This window comes from Silene latifolia, chromosome 5 (assembly GCF_048544455.1).
Source record: "Silene latifolia isolate original U9 population chromosome 5, ASM4854445v1, whole genome shotgun sequence".
NCBI classification, from domain to species: Eukaryota; Viridiplantae; Streptophyta; class Magnoliopsida; order Caryophyllales; family Caryophyllaceae; genus Silene; species Silene latifolia.
Genome location: NC_133530.1, coordinates 53,862,993 through 53,880,657, shown reverse-complemented (window position 1 = coordinate 53,880,657; position 17,665 = coordinate 53,862,993). Strand labels below are relative to the sequence as shown.

Genomic DNA, 17,665 nt, shown 5'->3' with positions numbered 1-17,665 from the left:
CTGAGCTGAATCGAATCGAGCTGAATCAATAGAGTTGAGCTTTAATCGAATCGAAAAATCGAATCGAATAGAGTGAAATTTGAAAGTGGTGAAAAAAATAAGCCAGAAAGAACAGAGCCTTAATCAATTAACCCAACTTATCAATCCTACCAAGTAGAAATCACATACATTGGTCAAATTAATAAGAAGATAAAAACATGAGAGATTCAATGAGGGTAATTAGATGCAATGAAATCACGATTAATGCCCAATTACAAGTTAATCCTTTACTTGATGATTAAGGTCCTGTTCTTTTTCTACGCTTTTTAAGAGCCGAATCAATCGAATCAATGGAGCTGAGCCGAATCGAATCGAATCGAATCGAATCGAATGAGTCAATCAATCGAATGAAGCTTTAGCTGGATGAATCAATTGAATAAAGTGAGCTGAATCGAATCGAATAAAGTCAATTGAGTCAATCGAATCGAAATAATCATATTAATATTAATATTAATAATATTTATTATTATTGTTATTATCAGCTATAATAATACTAATATTCATAGTATAATACTATTTAAACTAATATTAATATTTTTAAGAAAAAAATTATAATATTATATATGAATAATCATAAATATATTTTTTAATAATAATATTCTTAATAGCAATAATAAATAATAATGTCAATATTAATAATGATATTAGTAAAAATAATTCTTTCGAATAAAAACACTCAAGTAAGCGTTGCTCGAATCCGGGTCGGGTCAACGCGCTCCTCTCAGACGATGACATCTCGAACCTATGCTTGCTATCTCTGGATGGATCTTTCACGCGTAACAAATAGGGCATCAGAGGGTTCGCAATAGGTCCTTCTCTGATGCCTTACGGTACTGGTGGATCGATAGTTGGGACCTTGCTTGAAGCTAAGGTCTCCGTGCCCTCTCATAGTAGCTCGAGTAGTCTTACTTCTAAAGAGAGGAAGTTGTTGGTAAGAAGTATTTTACCATTGATTGGTGAATAATGAGGTATTTATAGGTTTCTATGTGTACCTCAAATGATGGCTTGGCAAGCATGGTTACCATATTCGCTATGAATACGCCTTACGAATTCACAATTCGCTTATAGAAAATGTGTTATATGTATTTTCAGTAATCAGTTTGATAGAATTCACTTTTAACGATTCGTGATTCGTAGGGTACCAAGCGAATCCGTAACCATGTTGGCAAGCGTATTGACTTGTATGACACCATATTGGCTAGTGGCTCAAGTCGGTTGGGCGTGCTCCATCAATAATATTAATGATAAATGTTATTAATTTTAATAATAATACCAATAATAATTATAATAACAACAACAACAACAATAATAATAATTTTAACATTAATAACATTATTATTCATTTTAACAATAACAACAACATTAACATTAATAACATTATTATTCATTTTAATAATAATATTCATAATAATAATAGTAATAATAATAATAATAATAATAATAATAATTATAATAAATAAATTATTAATAACATTATTATTAACATAATAATAATAATAATAATAATAATAATAATAATAATAATAATAAAGAATAATAATAATATTAAAAAAAATAGTATTATTGATAACAAAATTAATAATAACTATTATTAAGATGAGTAAAGTTGAAATGAGCTGAATTTAATGGAGTCAAATCAATCGAATGGAGCTGAATGAGCCGAATCGAATCAATTGAGTAATCAATCAATCGAATCAATGGAGTCAATCAATGTGAATCGAGTTTAATCGAATCAATAGAAATGAGCCAATCAAGTGGGTGAAAATAAGCCAGAAAGAACAGGGCCTAAGCCAAGAAGAAATCACATTCATTAGCATAATAACAAGGTGTTGCAAAGATGAGATTACAAGGAAATCACACTATAACAATAAATTAAGGAACTTGATTAAATTAAGCAACAAGGAAATCACACTTAATTACTCAAATTAAACAAGATTTCCAAAATTCAAACAATAAACACAAAGGATTAACAATAATAATAATAAATTATGAGAGATAAAATAGAGAGAGAAAAGCTCTAAATTTCAGGAAACCTAATAATGACGGTCGTTAAACACAACAACCAAAATCGTTTTTCGCTATTACAAAAAGCTTCATCTTCTGTGTCAGCTGCCAAACGTTCATTTCTTGGAACTGATGGAGCTAGTTCATCGAAGATGGGTCCTAAAGTTGATACCTTTAGGGGTCCTACGTCAGCAGAAGCAATGAAGACGAGGTCTTTACAAGAGATGAATGGGATTCATGTCCTTAACTTGACTGAAGAAGAAGAAGTAAACCAACAGGATGGATGGCTACTCAGGCGAGGTGGTAAGGCTATACCGGTGATGGAGCCTATAGCAGAGGAAGAGGAATTGGTGGAGATGCTTCAATTTACGTTGGAGGACATCAAACCTGAGGTAGAATTCTGGAAAAACTCTGTCTTTTGCTATGTCTTGGGTGCTAACCCACCATGGAATCTTATAGAGGACTATGTTTACCGTGTTTGGGGTGAGTTTGGCATTGACAGAGTCTCGTTTTTAGATAATGGGATATTCATTGTTAGATTTTCTAAACAGGGTAGTAGGGAAGCACTATTGAAATCTGGGTACTATTTGTTTGATAACAAACCAATAGTAATTAAACCTTGGGATATCTCTTCTGAATTAGAGAAAGGCAAAGTTGAAGTGGTACCTGTTTGGATTCATCTAGCTGGTATCCCTCTGAAATTCTGGGGAAAATGCTTGCCTAAGATAGCTGGTCTGGTGGGGAACTTTGTTCAACTGGATGGGCCAACTGCGGAAAAAATCCAGTTGAGTTATGCTAGGGTTTTGGTCGAGTTGAAAATGGATCAGAGTTTGCCTGACCAGGTCAAGTTTTTGGATGAATCTGGGAAAGTGGTTACTGTTACTGTGGTCTATGAATGGAAACCTATTACCTGTACCAGTTGTAATGGTATAGGCCATATTGATAAGCAGTGCAGGAAGCCAGTTCCTAAAAAAGGGAGGAAACATGTTCAAAGGGTTGTTCCTAAACCACAAGCTCCCCCTAAACAAGTTTGGAGACCAGTGCAAAAGCCTCAGACTGTTGTTCAGTCCCCAACTATGTTTACACCTGAGGCATTCTCTCCCTTGGACTAGCTTAGACTGACTCCTCTAGTTAAATCTACACCTACCAAGTAGATTATGAGGATAAATAGGCAAGGGGGATTGGATGGAATCAGATTGTCTGGGAAGTTCAGTCCTTATACTTTTGTTGATGCACTGATAAGTAATGCTACTCCTGGAGGGGAAGTGGTTGAGAGTGGAAAGGACCCTCCAGAGACTAATATTAATGCATAGTATTGGTTTCTGAAATGTTAGGGGTCTTAATGACCTGAATAAGTAGAAGGTGGTCAAGTGGTTTATGCACAATAATGGGGTTGGTGTAACACCCCCGTTTATTTAAGGGCCTGAACTAGGACTCCTCAGATAAATGACGGTGTTACCATCTCGGTTTCCCGAGGTAGTGAATAACAAATTAAACTCCAAGGCAATTTATTTAACATTTTAACTTAATTATTACAAATTCTCCTTTTAAATTAAATTACAAGAACTGACGTAAATAAAAGTGAAGTCTTCTAGATGATGAACTAGCCACTAGGTCATCTGATCCAGTGTCTCACGCCCATCCAGCTCCCGTCCTATCTCATAAACCTGTCAAGTCTGCTCCCCATAAAACGGTTCATCACAGGTGTTCACGAATACACAGGGTCAACCACGAGGTTGAGTAGGGAAAACAATAAAACAGTAAATATGATATGCATGATACTCCGTCACCTCCATCTCCATCTCAACTCATCACACACAACCCCGGCACGCCCAGCCATACCGATCCCCGGTAGACTATATATATCGACCGTAGTCGATCTGCCCGCTCGCAGCGGAGGACACCAGGGCAAGTCCTGCAGAACCCGCCTGGGCCTTATCACAACATCACCTCGTATCTCAACATCGTCACCACCACACCATCCTCCAACTCCAATGCATATGCAATGCTCAACAGTAATCAATGCAACATGATATGTATATCAATGAATGAAATCATGCCAGCTATCGAAATAACGAAATAACATAATCAACACGAACAGTTCAGTCAACCACACTCCAGTATATGAATCATAACATAATTTACAACCACGCACAAGTCATCGATCACAGCTCGGTCACATGTAACACAACAACTCAACACAATTTAACAACACCGGTAAGTCAAGTGTATTTCCCTACCTCAGATCTGCAGTCAAATGGTCGGGTGCTCGGAATATTTCCACAACAATACGCCCTCTGAAAGGTAAATAAATGATAATTGATTACTTAACTATTCTCGTTCCCAAAATAGAAATTTACCAAAAATAGAAACTTTCCCGATATAGAAACTTTCCTCTTTTAACAATCCCGACACAAAACCTGCTTCCAATTATTTAATCGACTCGGAAATTAAATTTAATAACTACTATGATAGATAAAATATTAAACGAATTAAACATTTTAAGAAAACCCGACTCAAACATAAAACAATTCAACAACCCGACTTAAACTCGTCTTTCATTAATTAAATAACTCGAAATTAAATTAATTAGTTAAACATACGACCCATTACCGAACTATAACGATTAACTATGAAAACCCGTTTCAAAAACAACTCGAATAACCCCTCACGCACCCCGTCCCCTTCGCACACTCACACACCCTCACGCACCACCCGGCCACCACGACAACCACTGACTCGACCCCACTTCGTCCCCACCGCCAAAGAACCACCACCACTGCCGATCGATCGCCATGCCGAGTCGAACCAGGGCCGCATTCGCCCGGTTCACCGCGCATCATCACCAACACCCACTGTTTTCCTTTTTACCACCACCGCAACCAACAACCATCCCCTGCCAAACAACCACGACCCTACTCACCGTCATCCCACGAACCTAGACACCGTGGCACCACCGTCTCGACCTCCCCCTAGTCCACGGTGGTGCCACCCCAAACATACCCGTCTGAACCCGTATGCAAAACCCCCGCTTACCCGTTTGCTACCCCCCCGTCAAAGACGCCTACTTCTGCCACCACTACCACCCAAAGCCCACCTGACCGCCACCAATAGGGGCGACTCAGACCACCCAACAACATTACCCCGACACCAACCACCCTTATCCCCTCCCTAAGACACGCAACCCCAACCAAAAACCCGACATAAAAGATGAAAACAGAGGAGGAATGTGACATGCTTACCTTTCCGCCACCACAACAACCACCAGGGCCACCCTACGTCGTCGACAACCTCCCTTTGACCTTCCTTGCTGCGCCGTCACCACTCCTGCTCTCTCCCTCTCTCTCGTTTTGCGTGAAAGGCTGCCAAATGGGCTGATGAAAGAGGGAGGCGGGTTGAGGGTGTTGCTAGGGTAAAATTAGGTTAAAACTTAGGTTAGAGAAAGGTGTTGGGTGCTAGGTTAATTGGGTTAAACATGATATTGGGTAAACCCAAATGGGTCGAGGGTAAAAGGTTTAGCTCACGTCTCGAATACCATATAAACCCGTCTCAGATAACTTATGCAACAACTCGATTTTACGATATCAACACGACTAAACAATTAACTCGACTCAACTATTATCCCGACATAATTAGTAAAATAATACCTAATAATTATATATAACAATATCCGTTTAATTAATTATATTATATAAAATACGGGGTATTACAGTCTTCCCCCCTTAAAATGAACTTCGTCCCGAAGTTCGCTCCACTATCAAACAGATTTTCTAGTACAAGGATTCATGGACTCAAGCGGTTGAAACGGAATGTTACATTCTACCCTCCTAAAAGAAAGTTACGTCCCGGAACTTACTTCATGCAACCAATCACCACTCATAAGCTCATGCAACTATCGAGCACCATAACAAAGAAGTTTAATTACACAACATAGAGGACACATTTGTGTGGGTACCACGCAACGAAACATCAAAACATCGCCTTGAACAAACTACGATCTACAACTTGATCAACACCACAATCTCTACACAAGTGGAACATAAACCTTAAGATTTTACAATCCTACCCAACTAAAAACATGGTTACGTCCTCGTAACCTCTTCTCAACTTTCATATTCCAATGTAACAAAACACATCAACGACATGTAATCGAAAAGAACACATGACCAAAAGATTGCGCAAAAAACATTAAAGTTGAAAACAAGGTTTTATTATGAAATTAATCGATTGTCAACAAGTACCATTTATTACTTAGTTCATGCTTGACTTAAAACACAACATCGAACTAAAAGAACAACAAGAAGGGACCAAAGGTTTATACGGTTTCACAACAGACCGATCATGGTGTTACTAGCCCTAACCTAACGGTCCTTAGGTCGCGCTTCCTCTGTTTCTGGTGACTTCTATGTCATTCCCTTTCTGGTTCACCTCTTCCCCGAAGTCTGGCATGGGTGGTTCAATCGTACTTTCGGCATCAGGTACATTAGCGTAAAATTCGTGTCTCGGTCGCCTCGCTATGAAGTCAAAGGTATGCTCGGGCGGGTATTTGGCCCCGCCGATGGAATTGGGGTCACGGAATAGCCTCATGCAATGGGTGGTCAACTCTCTCATATAAAATCGTTTGCTGTCCTTTAGTATGCCAGAGTCAGGAATAGAATCGATAAGGGTATACGCTCTTAACTGAGTATTAGTTAAATACTCAGGGTGCCCATTATGGCCATACATGTCCATGGTAGTGCAAAGTCTCTCACAATGTTCATTAAAGTCAGCATCAAGTGACATGTAACAGTCTTGCGGGTGTACGTTGTAGGGATCCATCCTACAAAATGGAAAGTTAACAAATTAAGACACAAGGGTGTTAAGACAAGGATTCGTCCTCGAGGTTTAAGTGTGCGAAAGTTATATGACAAGTTTTCAGGGTAACTGTTGTAATACCAGGGTTTTGGTCAACTCAGGATCATCACAGTTCGCATTATCTACCAGGAAACAACCACTTTAGGAATATCAACCGCAAGAATACACGTAAACCAGCATACAATCTAACATTGACTCCACCAAATTCCTCTCCCAAGTCAAAACCATTACCAATTTCGAACAATTGACCCGCCCTACCACTAATAAATCACCAGGAGTATTAAAACATGCGGTACATAAGCACTACTTAACACCTTGAAACCATAGAAACATAACACGTAATCAAAACCTTTTGACTCGTCCGACATACAACACGACTTAGTCAATTAGTTTGGTATAAATTCTGAAACCTACTCGCTAATAAAAGTAACAACATATGATCCCTGACAACAACAACATTAATTCCATATCACACATGTGTTTGACATTTTAGCAACCATATCGTTCAGTTGTGTCCAGCAACTTAGTACAACTCATTTTCAGCATAACAACCGATATCGCATAAAGTGTTTAAACATACATTTGCCACCATATATTTTGTAGTGTTCTAGCTATAGTAAAAGATTAGCAACTTGGAAACTTCACTGATTTGCACGACTTAAATACTTAGGCAACCCGTAGACTCAATTAAATGTAACTATAACTACTATCATTTAACCCAATGCATATCATGTGAATCATCAAAAGGGTTATCCTATTATAATTGTCAACATAGTTTTCATAACAATCTTCATGTTAATATAATTGATAGTAACGACACAAGAATATAAATATGCCAATTGTCGTGTTATATCAAACAGTTTCCTTTATATCATACCCACGCATTTGCAAGAATCACTTTAGTGCTTTACGACATTGTAATAACGAACATATTCAATAACAAAATAACAACACTGTTTATTATCATGTTATAGGTTTTAGGTTCGACTGAAATAATTTAATACAAGGAAGGCAATAAGTATAACTATAGGCACACAGACTCGCATAAAGGACCTTAGGACCCAGATGACATCCTACATGTGGGAACATTTAGACGTAACCATTACTACCGTTCCTGTGTAAAATATTTAACATCATTATTGTAAATATTCATGCGAGTACATGAGGACATTTAACGCCACCAAATTTACCAAGATATGATAATATGGTTTTATGTTTATGTATACCCGACCACTATATGACTAAGATGCACACTCAGAGACATTACATCATGCCAAATGTATACAAAGTATGCAAACAACTGGACTCGTATAAACATTTCACCCTCGATTAAGAATCAAATTAAGCTATCCAATTTTACTCATGCTATCATGCCAACAATGTTATCAACTAAGTTTTAATTTTATCACTTGTTAAGATATATAACTACTGAACATGCGTGCTACTATCATCATATAAAACATTATAATTTCACCTTACTAAGGCTCATGAATTAATCAAACAACTGTGTGAAAACTTAGCATAGAACGCACATTATACAGGTCATGATTCACGTTGTAACTTTCAAAAATCACGAATAAACAGCCGTTCAACGAAAACTTAAGTTATATTACTTTTCATAACATACAGAGAGTTAATAATTCGTGATAAAAAGAATGAGGTCGAAAGTTCAAGAATTCAATTTTTAAAGAATTTTACAACTCAGTTGGTCCAAACAAGTATGTGACAGCAATTGGTCCGAAACTTGGGTCAGTTTGAAAAACTTACCATTTAATATAGAGACATCAAGAATTTTCGTGGCTTATCAATTTGAAAACATATGCGAAACCTCTAGTCAATGGAGTTGGTATCATGCAAAAATAATTTACACAAATTAAATGAGGATTTTTTACAAAAACGTTGGTCAAAACATCACTGCACAGGGACTTCCCGACCACAGCCCACTAAAACAATTATTACTCTTAATCTGTATACCCTATACGCATGAAACCAACGCCAAAAGAACACTAACTCACGAGGCTATTCCTCATAAAATTTTCATCCGTAGAAAATTAACAGGAAGGAAATGACAGCAAGATCAATTACAGAGTAAAATCAAACAAAACGGATTTCAACACTAAATCATTCATTTTCCATGTTCCAAGCTCTTACAACCATACTATCGGTACTAACTCATCCTAACTTAAATCTCACACGTTTGTATTTACGTAAACGTCTATCCCATAGAAGTCCCTTCGCCTCTCGACCTACCCCTTACATCTAATCACGATTGCTATGACTAGAAATAAGCAATTCAATGGTGTCTCTCATTACTATCACGATACTATACTAGCATGGCTTTGGGTTCACATAACCACATATTACCAGACATAATAGCACTATCAACACGTCATTCACATCCATCCAGATAAATATCATAAATTCGCAATTATTCTCAAGGTATACATCAACTCGCTTATATCCAAGGTTTTCCTTCTAACTACCCCATTCACTCGTTTTCTCTTGGGTTGCCTGGTTCAAAACTGAGAGGGCTAAAGAGCGCGCATTAAGGCGCCTTCTTAACCGCACCGTGAGCTCCTAGCGCTTTATTCCCGGGGGTTCATTTTATTTAGACACATCCTACGTTCATTAGGTTCATTGGTTTAGGCCTGAGGATCGTTTGCTCTGATACCACTTTGTAACACCCCCGTTTATTTAAGGGCCTGAACTAGGACTCCTCAGATAAATGACGGTGTTACCATCTCGGTTTCCCGAGGTAGTGAATAACAAATTAAACTCCAAGGCAATTTATTTAACATTTTAACTTAATTATTACAAATTCTCCTTTTAAATTAAATTACAAGAACTGACGTAAATAAAAGTGAAGTCTTCTAGATGATGAACTAGCCACTAGGTCATCTGATCCAGTGTCTCACGCCCATCCAGCTCCCGTCCTATCTCATAAACCTGTCAAGTCTGCTCCCCATAAAACGGTTCATCACAGGTGTTCACGAATACACAGGGTCAACCACGAGGTTGAGTAGGGAAAACAATAAAACAATGAAATATGATATGCATGATACTCCGTCACCTCCATCTCCATCTCAACTCATCACACACAACCCCGACGCCCACCATACCGATCCCCCAGACTATATATATCGACCGTAGTCGATCCGCCCGCTTCGCAGCGGAGGACACCAGGGCAAGTCTGCAGAACCCGCCCGGGCCTTATCACAACATCACCTCGTATCTCAAAGATCGTCACCACCACACCATCCTCCAACTCCAATGCATATGCAATGCTCAACAATCAATGCAACATGATATGTATATCAATGAATGAAATCATGCCAGCTATCGAAATAACGAAATAACATAATCAACACGAACATTCGATCAACCACACTCCGATTATATGAATCATAACATAATTTACAACCACGCACAAGTCATCGATCACAGCTCGGTCACATGTAACACAACAACTCAACACAATTTAACAACACCGGTAAGTCAAGTGTATTTCCCTACCTCAGATCTGCAGTCAAATGGTCGGGTGCTCAGTAATATTTCCACAACAATACGCCCTCTGAAAGGTAAATAAATGATAATTGATTACTTAACTATTCTCGTTCCCAAAATAGAAATTTACCAAAAATAGAAACTTTCCCGATATAGAAACTTTCCTCTTTTAACAATCCCGACACAAAACCTGCTTCCAATTATTTAATCGACTCGGAAATTAAATTTAATAACTACTATGATAGATAAAATATTAAACGAATTAAACATTTTAAGAAAACCCGACTCAAACATAAAACAATTCAACAACCCGACTTAAACTCGTCTTTCATTAATTAAATAACTCGGAATTAAATTAATTAGTTAAACATACGACCCATTACCGAACTATAACGATTAACTATGAAAACCCGTTTCAAAAACAACTCGAATAACCCCTCACGCACCCCCGTCCCTTCGCACACTCACACACCCTCACGCACCACCTCGCCACCACGACAACCACCAGACCTGACCCCCACTTCGTCCCCACCGCCAGCAACCACCACCAGCCTGGTCGACTGCCGCCGGCGAGTCGAACCAGGGCTGGCATTCGGCCTGGTTCACCGCGCATCATCACCAACACCCACTGTTTTCCTTTTTACCACCACCGCAACCAACAACCATCCCCTGCCAAACAACCACGACCCTACTCACCGTCATCCCACGAACCTAGACACCGTGGCACCACCGTCTCGACCTCCCCCTAGTCCACGGTGGTGCCACCCCAAACATACCCGTCCGAACCCGTATGCAAAACCCCGCTACCCGTTTGCTACCCCCCCCCGTCAAAGACGCCTACTTCTGCCACCACTACCACCCAAAGCCCACCTGACCGCCACCAATAGGGGCGACTCAGACCACCCAACAACATTACCCCGACACCAACCACCCTTATCCCCTCCCTAAGACACGCAACCCCAACCAAAAACCCGACATAAAAGATGAAAACAGAGGAGGAATGTGACATGCTTACCTTTCCGCCACCACAACAACCACCAGGGCCACCCTACGTCGTCGACAACCTCCCTTTGACCTTCCTTGCTGCGCCGTCACCACTCCTGCTCTCTCCCTCTCTCTCGTTTTGCGTGAAAGGCTGCCAAATGGGCTGATGAAAGAGGGAGGCGGGTTGAGGGTGTTGCTAGGGTAAAATTAGGTTAAAACTTAGGTTAGAGAAAGGTGTTGGGTGCTAGGTTAATTGGGTTAAACATGATATTGGGTAAACCCAAATGGGTCGAGGGTAAAAGGTTTAGCTCACGTCTCGAATACCATATAAACCCGTCTCAGATAACTTATGCAACAACTCGATTTTACGATATCAACACGACTAAACAATTAACTCGACTCAACTATTATCCCGACATAATTAGTAAAATAATACCTAATAATTATATATAACAATATCCGTTTAATTAATTATATTATATAAAATACGGGGTATTACAGTTGGTCTGTTTGGTCTGCTGGAAACTAAGCTCAAACCTAGTAACTTACTTAAGAGACCTACCTCTATTTGTGATGGTTGGAGTGTGACCACTAACTGCAGGTGGCATAAAGAAGGGAGAATTTGGATTTTTTGGAGGCCTTCATGTTTTGATATACAATTTATGGCCTATAATGCACAGTATATTCATATGCTTGTCCATTCTCAAACTGATGATAAGAAGTTTTATTTGACCATGATATATGCTTTTAATGGACTACATGAAAGGGTGGAGCTATGAGATTTTCTTAAACAGGTGGCTAATCATTGCTCTGATCCTTGGCTCTGGCTAGGAGATTTTAACACTGTTCTTTCACCTATTGAAAGACTTGGTGGTCATACTACTGAGATTGAAATGAAACAGTTTCAAGAATGTGCCTCATTATGTTGTATGGAGGATATTTCACCTACTGGGGCTCTCTATACTTGGTTTAATAAACAGAAGGTTTCTGAGAGAGTTTATAGCAGATTGGATAGGGCAATGGGCAATCTTGAGTGGGTGACTATGTATGGTGATTACATTGCTCATTTCCATCCAGAGGGACTCTTTGATCACTGCCCATGTACTGTGGTGAATAAGAGAGCTGACTTAGGAAGGGAAAAAAGCTTTAAATACTTTAATATGTGGGGCAAAGCTGCAGATTTTAAGTCTAGTGTAGTTAGTGTCTGGAGGGGTGTGTATACTGGCACCAAGATGTTTGGAGTGATCAATAAATTAAAAGCTCTCAAACCTATTCTCAAAAAGTTGAATCACACTTGTTTTTCTGATATAGAAAATACTACTGCCAATGCTGGCCTGGCTCTAGCAAATATTCAGAAAGCTCTAGTTGACAATCCAGGGGATCTGGACCTTATTCAACAGGAATTGGACTTAGCAAGTGATCTTAAGGAGCTTACTGTGGCTAGAGATAGTTTCTTATCTCAAAAAGCTAAAATCCAATGGTCTATTGAGGGGGATCTGAATACTGCCTTTTTCCATCATGCTATTAAAAAGAGGGTTATGATGAATAAGGTTTTTCAAATTGAAGATAAAGATGGAAAGCTCTGTACTGAGGGGTCTGATATCCAGCTGGCTTTTTTGGACTATTATCAATCATTACTTGGTTCCCATAAACAGACTCTTTCAGTGCAACAACATGTAGTCAGTTGTGGTCTATATGCTGTACTGAGGAGCATTGGCTCATCTTAGCTCAACCAGTTATTATGGATGAAGTAAAGCACAACATCTTTAGTATACCTAATAGAAAATCTTCTGGTCCAGATGGTTACTCAAGTCAGTTTTATAAGGATGCATGGGATATTGTAGGTGCTGAGGTTGGTGCTACTGTTGTTAATTTTTTTTGAATCTGGGAAGCTCCTGGTTCAAATTAATTCTACTGTTATAACCTGAATCCCTAAACTATACAGGCCATCTAGTGTGAAACATTTCAGGCCTATTTCTTGTTTCAATGTCCTGTATAAAGCAATTTCTAAGATTATGTGTCATAGACTGGTAAGGGTCTTACCTGATATTATTAGTAAGAATCAAGGTGCTTTTGTTAAGGGGAGGAGTATACTTGAAAACATTCTCATTTGTCAAGACCTTGTAAGGTTGTATAATAGAGGAATGGTCTCACCTAGATGTATGTTTAAGCTTGACCTACAGAAGGCTTATGATACTATTGAGTGGCAGTTTGTGGACCAAATGCTACAGGCACTTAATTTCCCTGATCACTTTAGGAAATTGATTATGCTTTGCATTACTACTCCTTCTTATACTCTTAACTTAAATGGCTCACAGTTTGGGTTCTTTAAAGGTAAGAGAGGATTGAGGCAAGGAGATCCTATCTCCCCTCTTATATTCTGTATTTGTATGGAATATTTGACAAGAGTTATGGAGTATGCCACTGGGAAATGGTACTTTAGATATCATCCTCTTTGCAAGAGCTTGAAATTAACTCATCTTCTATTTGCTGATGACTTGTTAATGTTCTGTAAGGGTGATATCAAGTCAATTATGTTGCTCTTAAGGGCCTTATCTACTTTCTCTGAAACTTCTGGTTTGAAGGTTAATGCCTCAAAGTCAGAGGTTGTGTTTAATGGTGTCCCAGATGAGGTGAGAATGGATGTTGTACAGGTTTCAAGATTTCAGCAAGGAGTTTTACCTTTTAAGTAGCTGGGGGTACCAATTCAACCTGGGAGATTATCCAAAGCTGATTGTCATATGCTTTTGGATAAAATTGTGAACAAGATCAGAGGTATTGGTGCAAGGAAGTTGAGTTATGCAGGAAGGCTTATTTTGATTAATTCTGTGTTAAAACACTCTCCATAACTATTGGGCTTCTATTTTTCTTATTCCCAAAGGAGTCATAAGGAGAATTGAAGCCATATGCAGGAATTTCTTTTGGAGTGGTGATTCTGAATATCACAGGGTCCCTCTGATAGCTTGGGAGAAAGTTTGTTGCAGGAAAAAGGAAGGAGGGCTTGATATAAAGCAAGCTGAGGTGTGGAATAAGGCTACTGTTGGCAAATTGGTTAATTGGATACATACTAAGGCTGACAGGTTGTGGGTGTTATGGATTGATCATGTTTACCTAAAAAGAGTTGACTGGCAAACATATCAACCACCTCCTGATTCCAACTGGAACTGGAGGAATATATTAAAATTAAAGATGTTCTGAGTGCTGGTTTTGTGGGTGGTCACTGGGAGTTTGATGTTAGGGGCTACTCTATTAGTTCTGGCTATCACTGGTTGCAGTGTCCACACCCCCTTGTCCAGTGGTATAATAATGTTTGGGCTTCTTGGAATATACCTAAACATTCTCTGGTTGGATGGATGATTAAGCATCAAGGTTTGAATACTAGGGAAAAGCTTTTTCAGTTGCAGATTAGTGACAGAAACAGCTATGTGAACTGTGAACAAGCTGTTGAAACACATGATCATCTATTTTGCAGCTGTGTTTATGGATCACATATTATTGCTGGGATTGAAAACTGGTTGAACAGAAGACTGTATGGTTCTAATCTGAACTGTACAAAGCTGCAGAAGCAGGTTTGTAGCTTGGCCTTAATGGCTAGTTGGTATTGTATTTGGCAACAAAGGAATGAATGCAGATTATCTTTGGCTCTAGCTTCACCAAGGAAAGTGGTTATGGAGGTACAGTCTATGGTGAGGGCTCGCATCTTGCAGAAAGTTCAGACTGTTTTGCCTAGGAAGGATAGAAGTTGGCTACTTAGCTTAGGTGTTCAAGTCTAAATTTGTTAAAAGTTTTTGTAGCTGTTGTATGATTGGTTGAGAATGTTAACATCATTTTGTAATATTGTTTTATAATTAATAAAAGCTCACATTCTACCAATAATAATAATAATAATAATAATAATAATAATAATAATAATAATAATAATAATAATAATAATAATAATAATAATAATAATAATAATAATAATAATAATAATAATAATAATAATAATAATAATAATAATAATAATAATAATAATAATAATAATAATAATAATAATTAGGGAAAGATTAAAGTGTCTTACAACCAAAGTTTATACCTTTTGGATTGGATTAAGAGGGGAGATTAGTTCTCCATAATAGATCTAACAACCTAATAAAGATGATAATATTCAAATTACAACTTGATTAACAAAATAAAGCATAAGATGGTGAATCCCTGATGGTATTCACCTATATATAGTCCTAGGTTAAAGAGGAAATGATGAGCTTAAGTTGGATGGAAGCCCGTAATCAAAACGCATAATCCCAGAAAAGGCGCTCGATGTGCCCTATAGCTTTGGGAAAGGCGCACGGTACGGCCTTCGTGCTGAACTCCGCTTTGAATATTTTCCTTTGCTTCTTCTCTTGGACGGTTCCTTCATCGATCTCTTGTTGCTTGCTTCCAGGCTTCCCTTGGGACTTAGAACCACCCCGAGCTTCCTATAAAACATGATCAAATCCTTCTTAATAACTCACCACTCGGAATTGGTTAATAAAGACGTAAGTCAAGCAAAACCGCTCCCTAATGTCGTTTATTGTGCACAAAATGGACTAATTAGATGGTAAAGATATGAGCTTATCAAACACCCCACACTTGAGCCTTTTCTCGTCCTGAGCAACTATTGTAACACCCCAACTATCCGGCCAAGATAATTGAAGCGTTACCATCTCGGTTTCCCAAGGTAGTGTTTCAAAACTCCAATCAAAGAACATTTAATTAATGTAATGTTTAATGATTTACATGAAACGTAAACAAATGAATAAAAGTACAACTCATGACATCTATACTCTTCTAATCAACTAAACTCGTCTCGTGATGTTATCAAGCTCGCCCCGTCTCCTGCGTGCTAACCAAACAACCTGAACTTAACCTGCTCCCCATATGACCAAAGGATATCATATGGATTGACACAGGCCACCCCAAAAGAAATAGGTGACAAATGCACAGACACAACAAACGTCAGTTACAACAAATAAATAAAGTGTGACACAACTCGAGTGTGTGAACATACAACACGACTATGATATGAATAACATGATATCACACGACCACCACTCCGGTACTGGGACACGCCCAGACATACCGACAACCACGCTGGTACCGGGACACGCCCAGACATACCATCAACCACACTGGTACCGGGACACGCCCAGACATACCGATAACCACAACAGGTACCGGGACACGCCCAGACGTACCGGGTCCGAAAGCCAACCGGATCCCCTGCCAGACGTCGTGTCTCAACCACACGAGTCCCTCCAAACTCAAGTCATTAATGTGCACATCCCTCTTGGAGTGGGAAAGCTCCAAGAGGCGACCCAAGTGGAAGACGGTGTCCCAACCGCCTTCCGTCTCCTCAACAAAAACCAACAGTCACAACCATCATATTATCCAACATTCACGACAAGTACAATAAATACAAGATACCACACAACATGTCAATTACCGACTCATCTAATGCTCTTAACCAATATCATTTTATAATGCAAATGACTAATCAATGCCGACTCACTTAACCATATAAACATATTGAAACTAAGTAGGATTAACCTACCTTTTAGCAAATCCGCATAAGCAATCCGTCATACAAGCTAGGCCCGTCTCGTAAAACCGTCTCACAAAACTCATTTCCTAAAATACGATAATAATACAAATACGTATAAATATACTAATCTAGTCATACAAATACTTATACAAATACGTATAAACATACTGATCTAATACGTATACAAATACGTATAATCATACGAATATATTTATACAAATACGTATACGACTAAATAAAACTCGCCTTATACTCATAACCCAAAACCCGACTAACCAACCACCACCACCACCTACTGCCGCCACCGTGGCCACCACCACCAGCCACGGTGGACCACGGCCGGCAGCAGCCACGACCCACAACAATGACAACCACACGGCAACCACAACAACCCCCCACACCCGACACCCTTCCACTTTCACCACACAACCACCAACCGTGGCCACCACCAGCCACGACCGACCTCACCAACACCCCCACCTTGACCCCCAACCTTAGCCGATACCGACCCTCCCCGACAACCACCAGGAACACGACAGTAGCCACAACAACAACCTGACACATGCCCTAACTTGCGCCCGTACACCCTCCTTTCTACCCAGATCCTAACCGCCACAGCCACCCTACCCACTACCCAAGACCACCACTACGACCTCCTCACTTCTCTCGACACAGCCCACCCAAGGTCCGCCTAAAACAGCCACGAATGGTGGGTCA

General features: G+C 39.3%; 2 protein-coding genes across 2 annotated transcripts; both read left to right on the top strand.

Moving 5' to 3' along the window:
- Positions 1–3,200: 3,200 nt before the first annotated feature.
- Positions 3,201–13,112, top strand: LOC141655377 (uncharacterized). The gene is made up of 2 exons (XM_074462462.1): positions 3,201–3,311; positions 12,180–13,112. The coding sequence occupies exons 1-2, from the start codon at positions 3,201–3,203 to the stop codon at positions 13,110–13,112; spliced, it is 1,044 nt and encodes a 347-aa protein (XP_074318563.1).
- A 417-nt stretch (positions 13,113–13,529) lies between these two features.
- LOC141655376 (uncharacterized) lies at positions 13,530–15,158 on the top strand. The gene is made up of 4 exons (XM_074462461.1): positions 13,530–14,039; positions 14,154–14,160; positions 14,267–14,436; positions 14,556–15,158. The coding sequence occupies exons 1-4, from the start codon at positions 13,530–13,532 to the stop codon at positions 15,156–15,158; spliced, it is 1,290 nt and encodes a 429-aa protein (XP_074318562.1).
- Positions 15,159–17,665: the final 2,507 nt, after the last annotated feature.

Coding starts and splice junctions, on each gene's coding strand:
- LOC141655377 (XM_074462462.1), top strand. CDS start 3,201: ATGAGGATAAATAGGCAAGGGGGATTGGATGGAATCAGATTGTCTGGG. Junction 3,312..12,179: donor CTACTCCTGGAGGGGAAGTG/GTTGAGAGTGGA, acceptor TTTCTTAAACAG/GTGGCTAATCATTGCTCTGA.
- LOC141655376 (XM_074462461.1), top strand. CDS start 13,530: ATGGTCTCACCTAGATGTATGTTTAAGCTTGACCTACAGAAGGCTTAT. Junction 14,437..14,555: donor AGGCTACTGTTGGCAAATTG/GTTAATTGGATA, acceptor CTGGAACTGGAG/GAATATATTAAAATTAAAGA.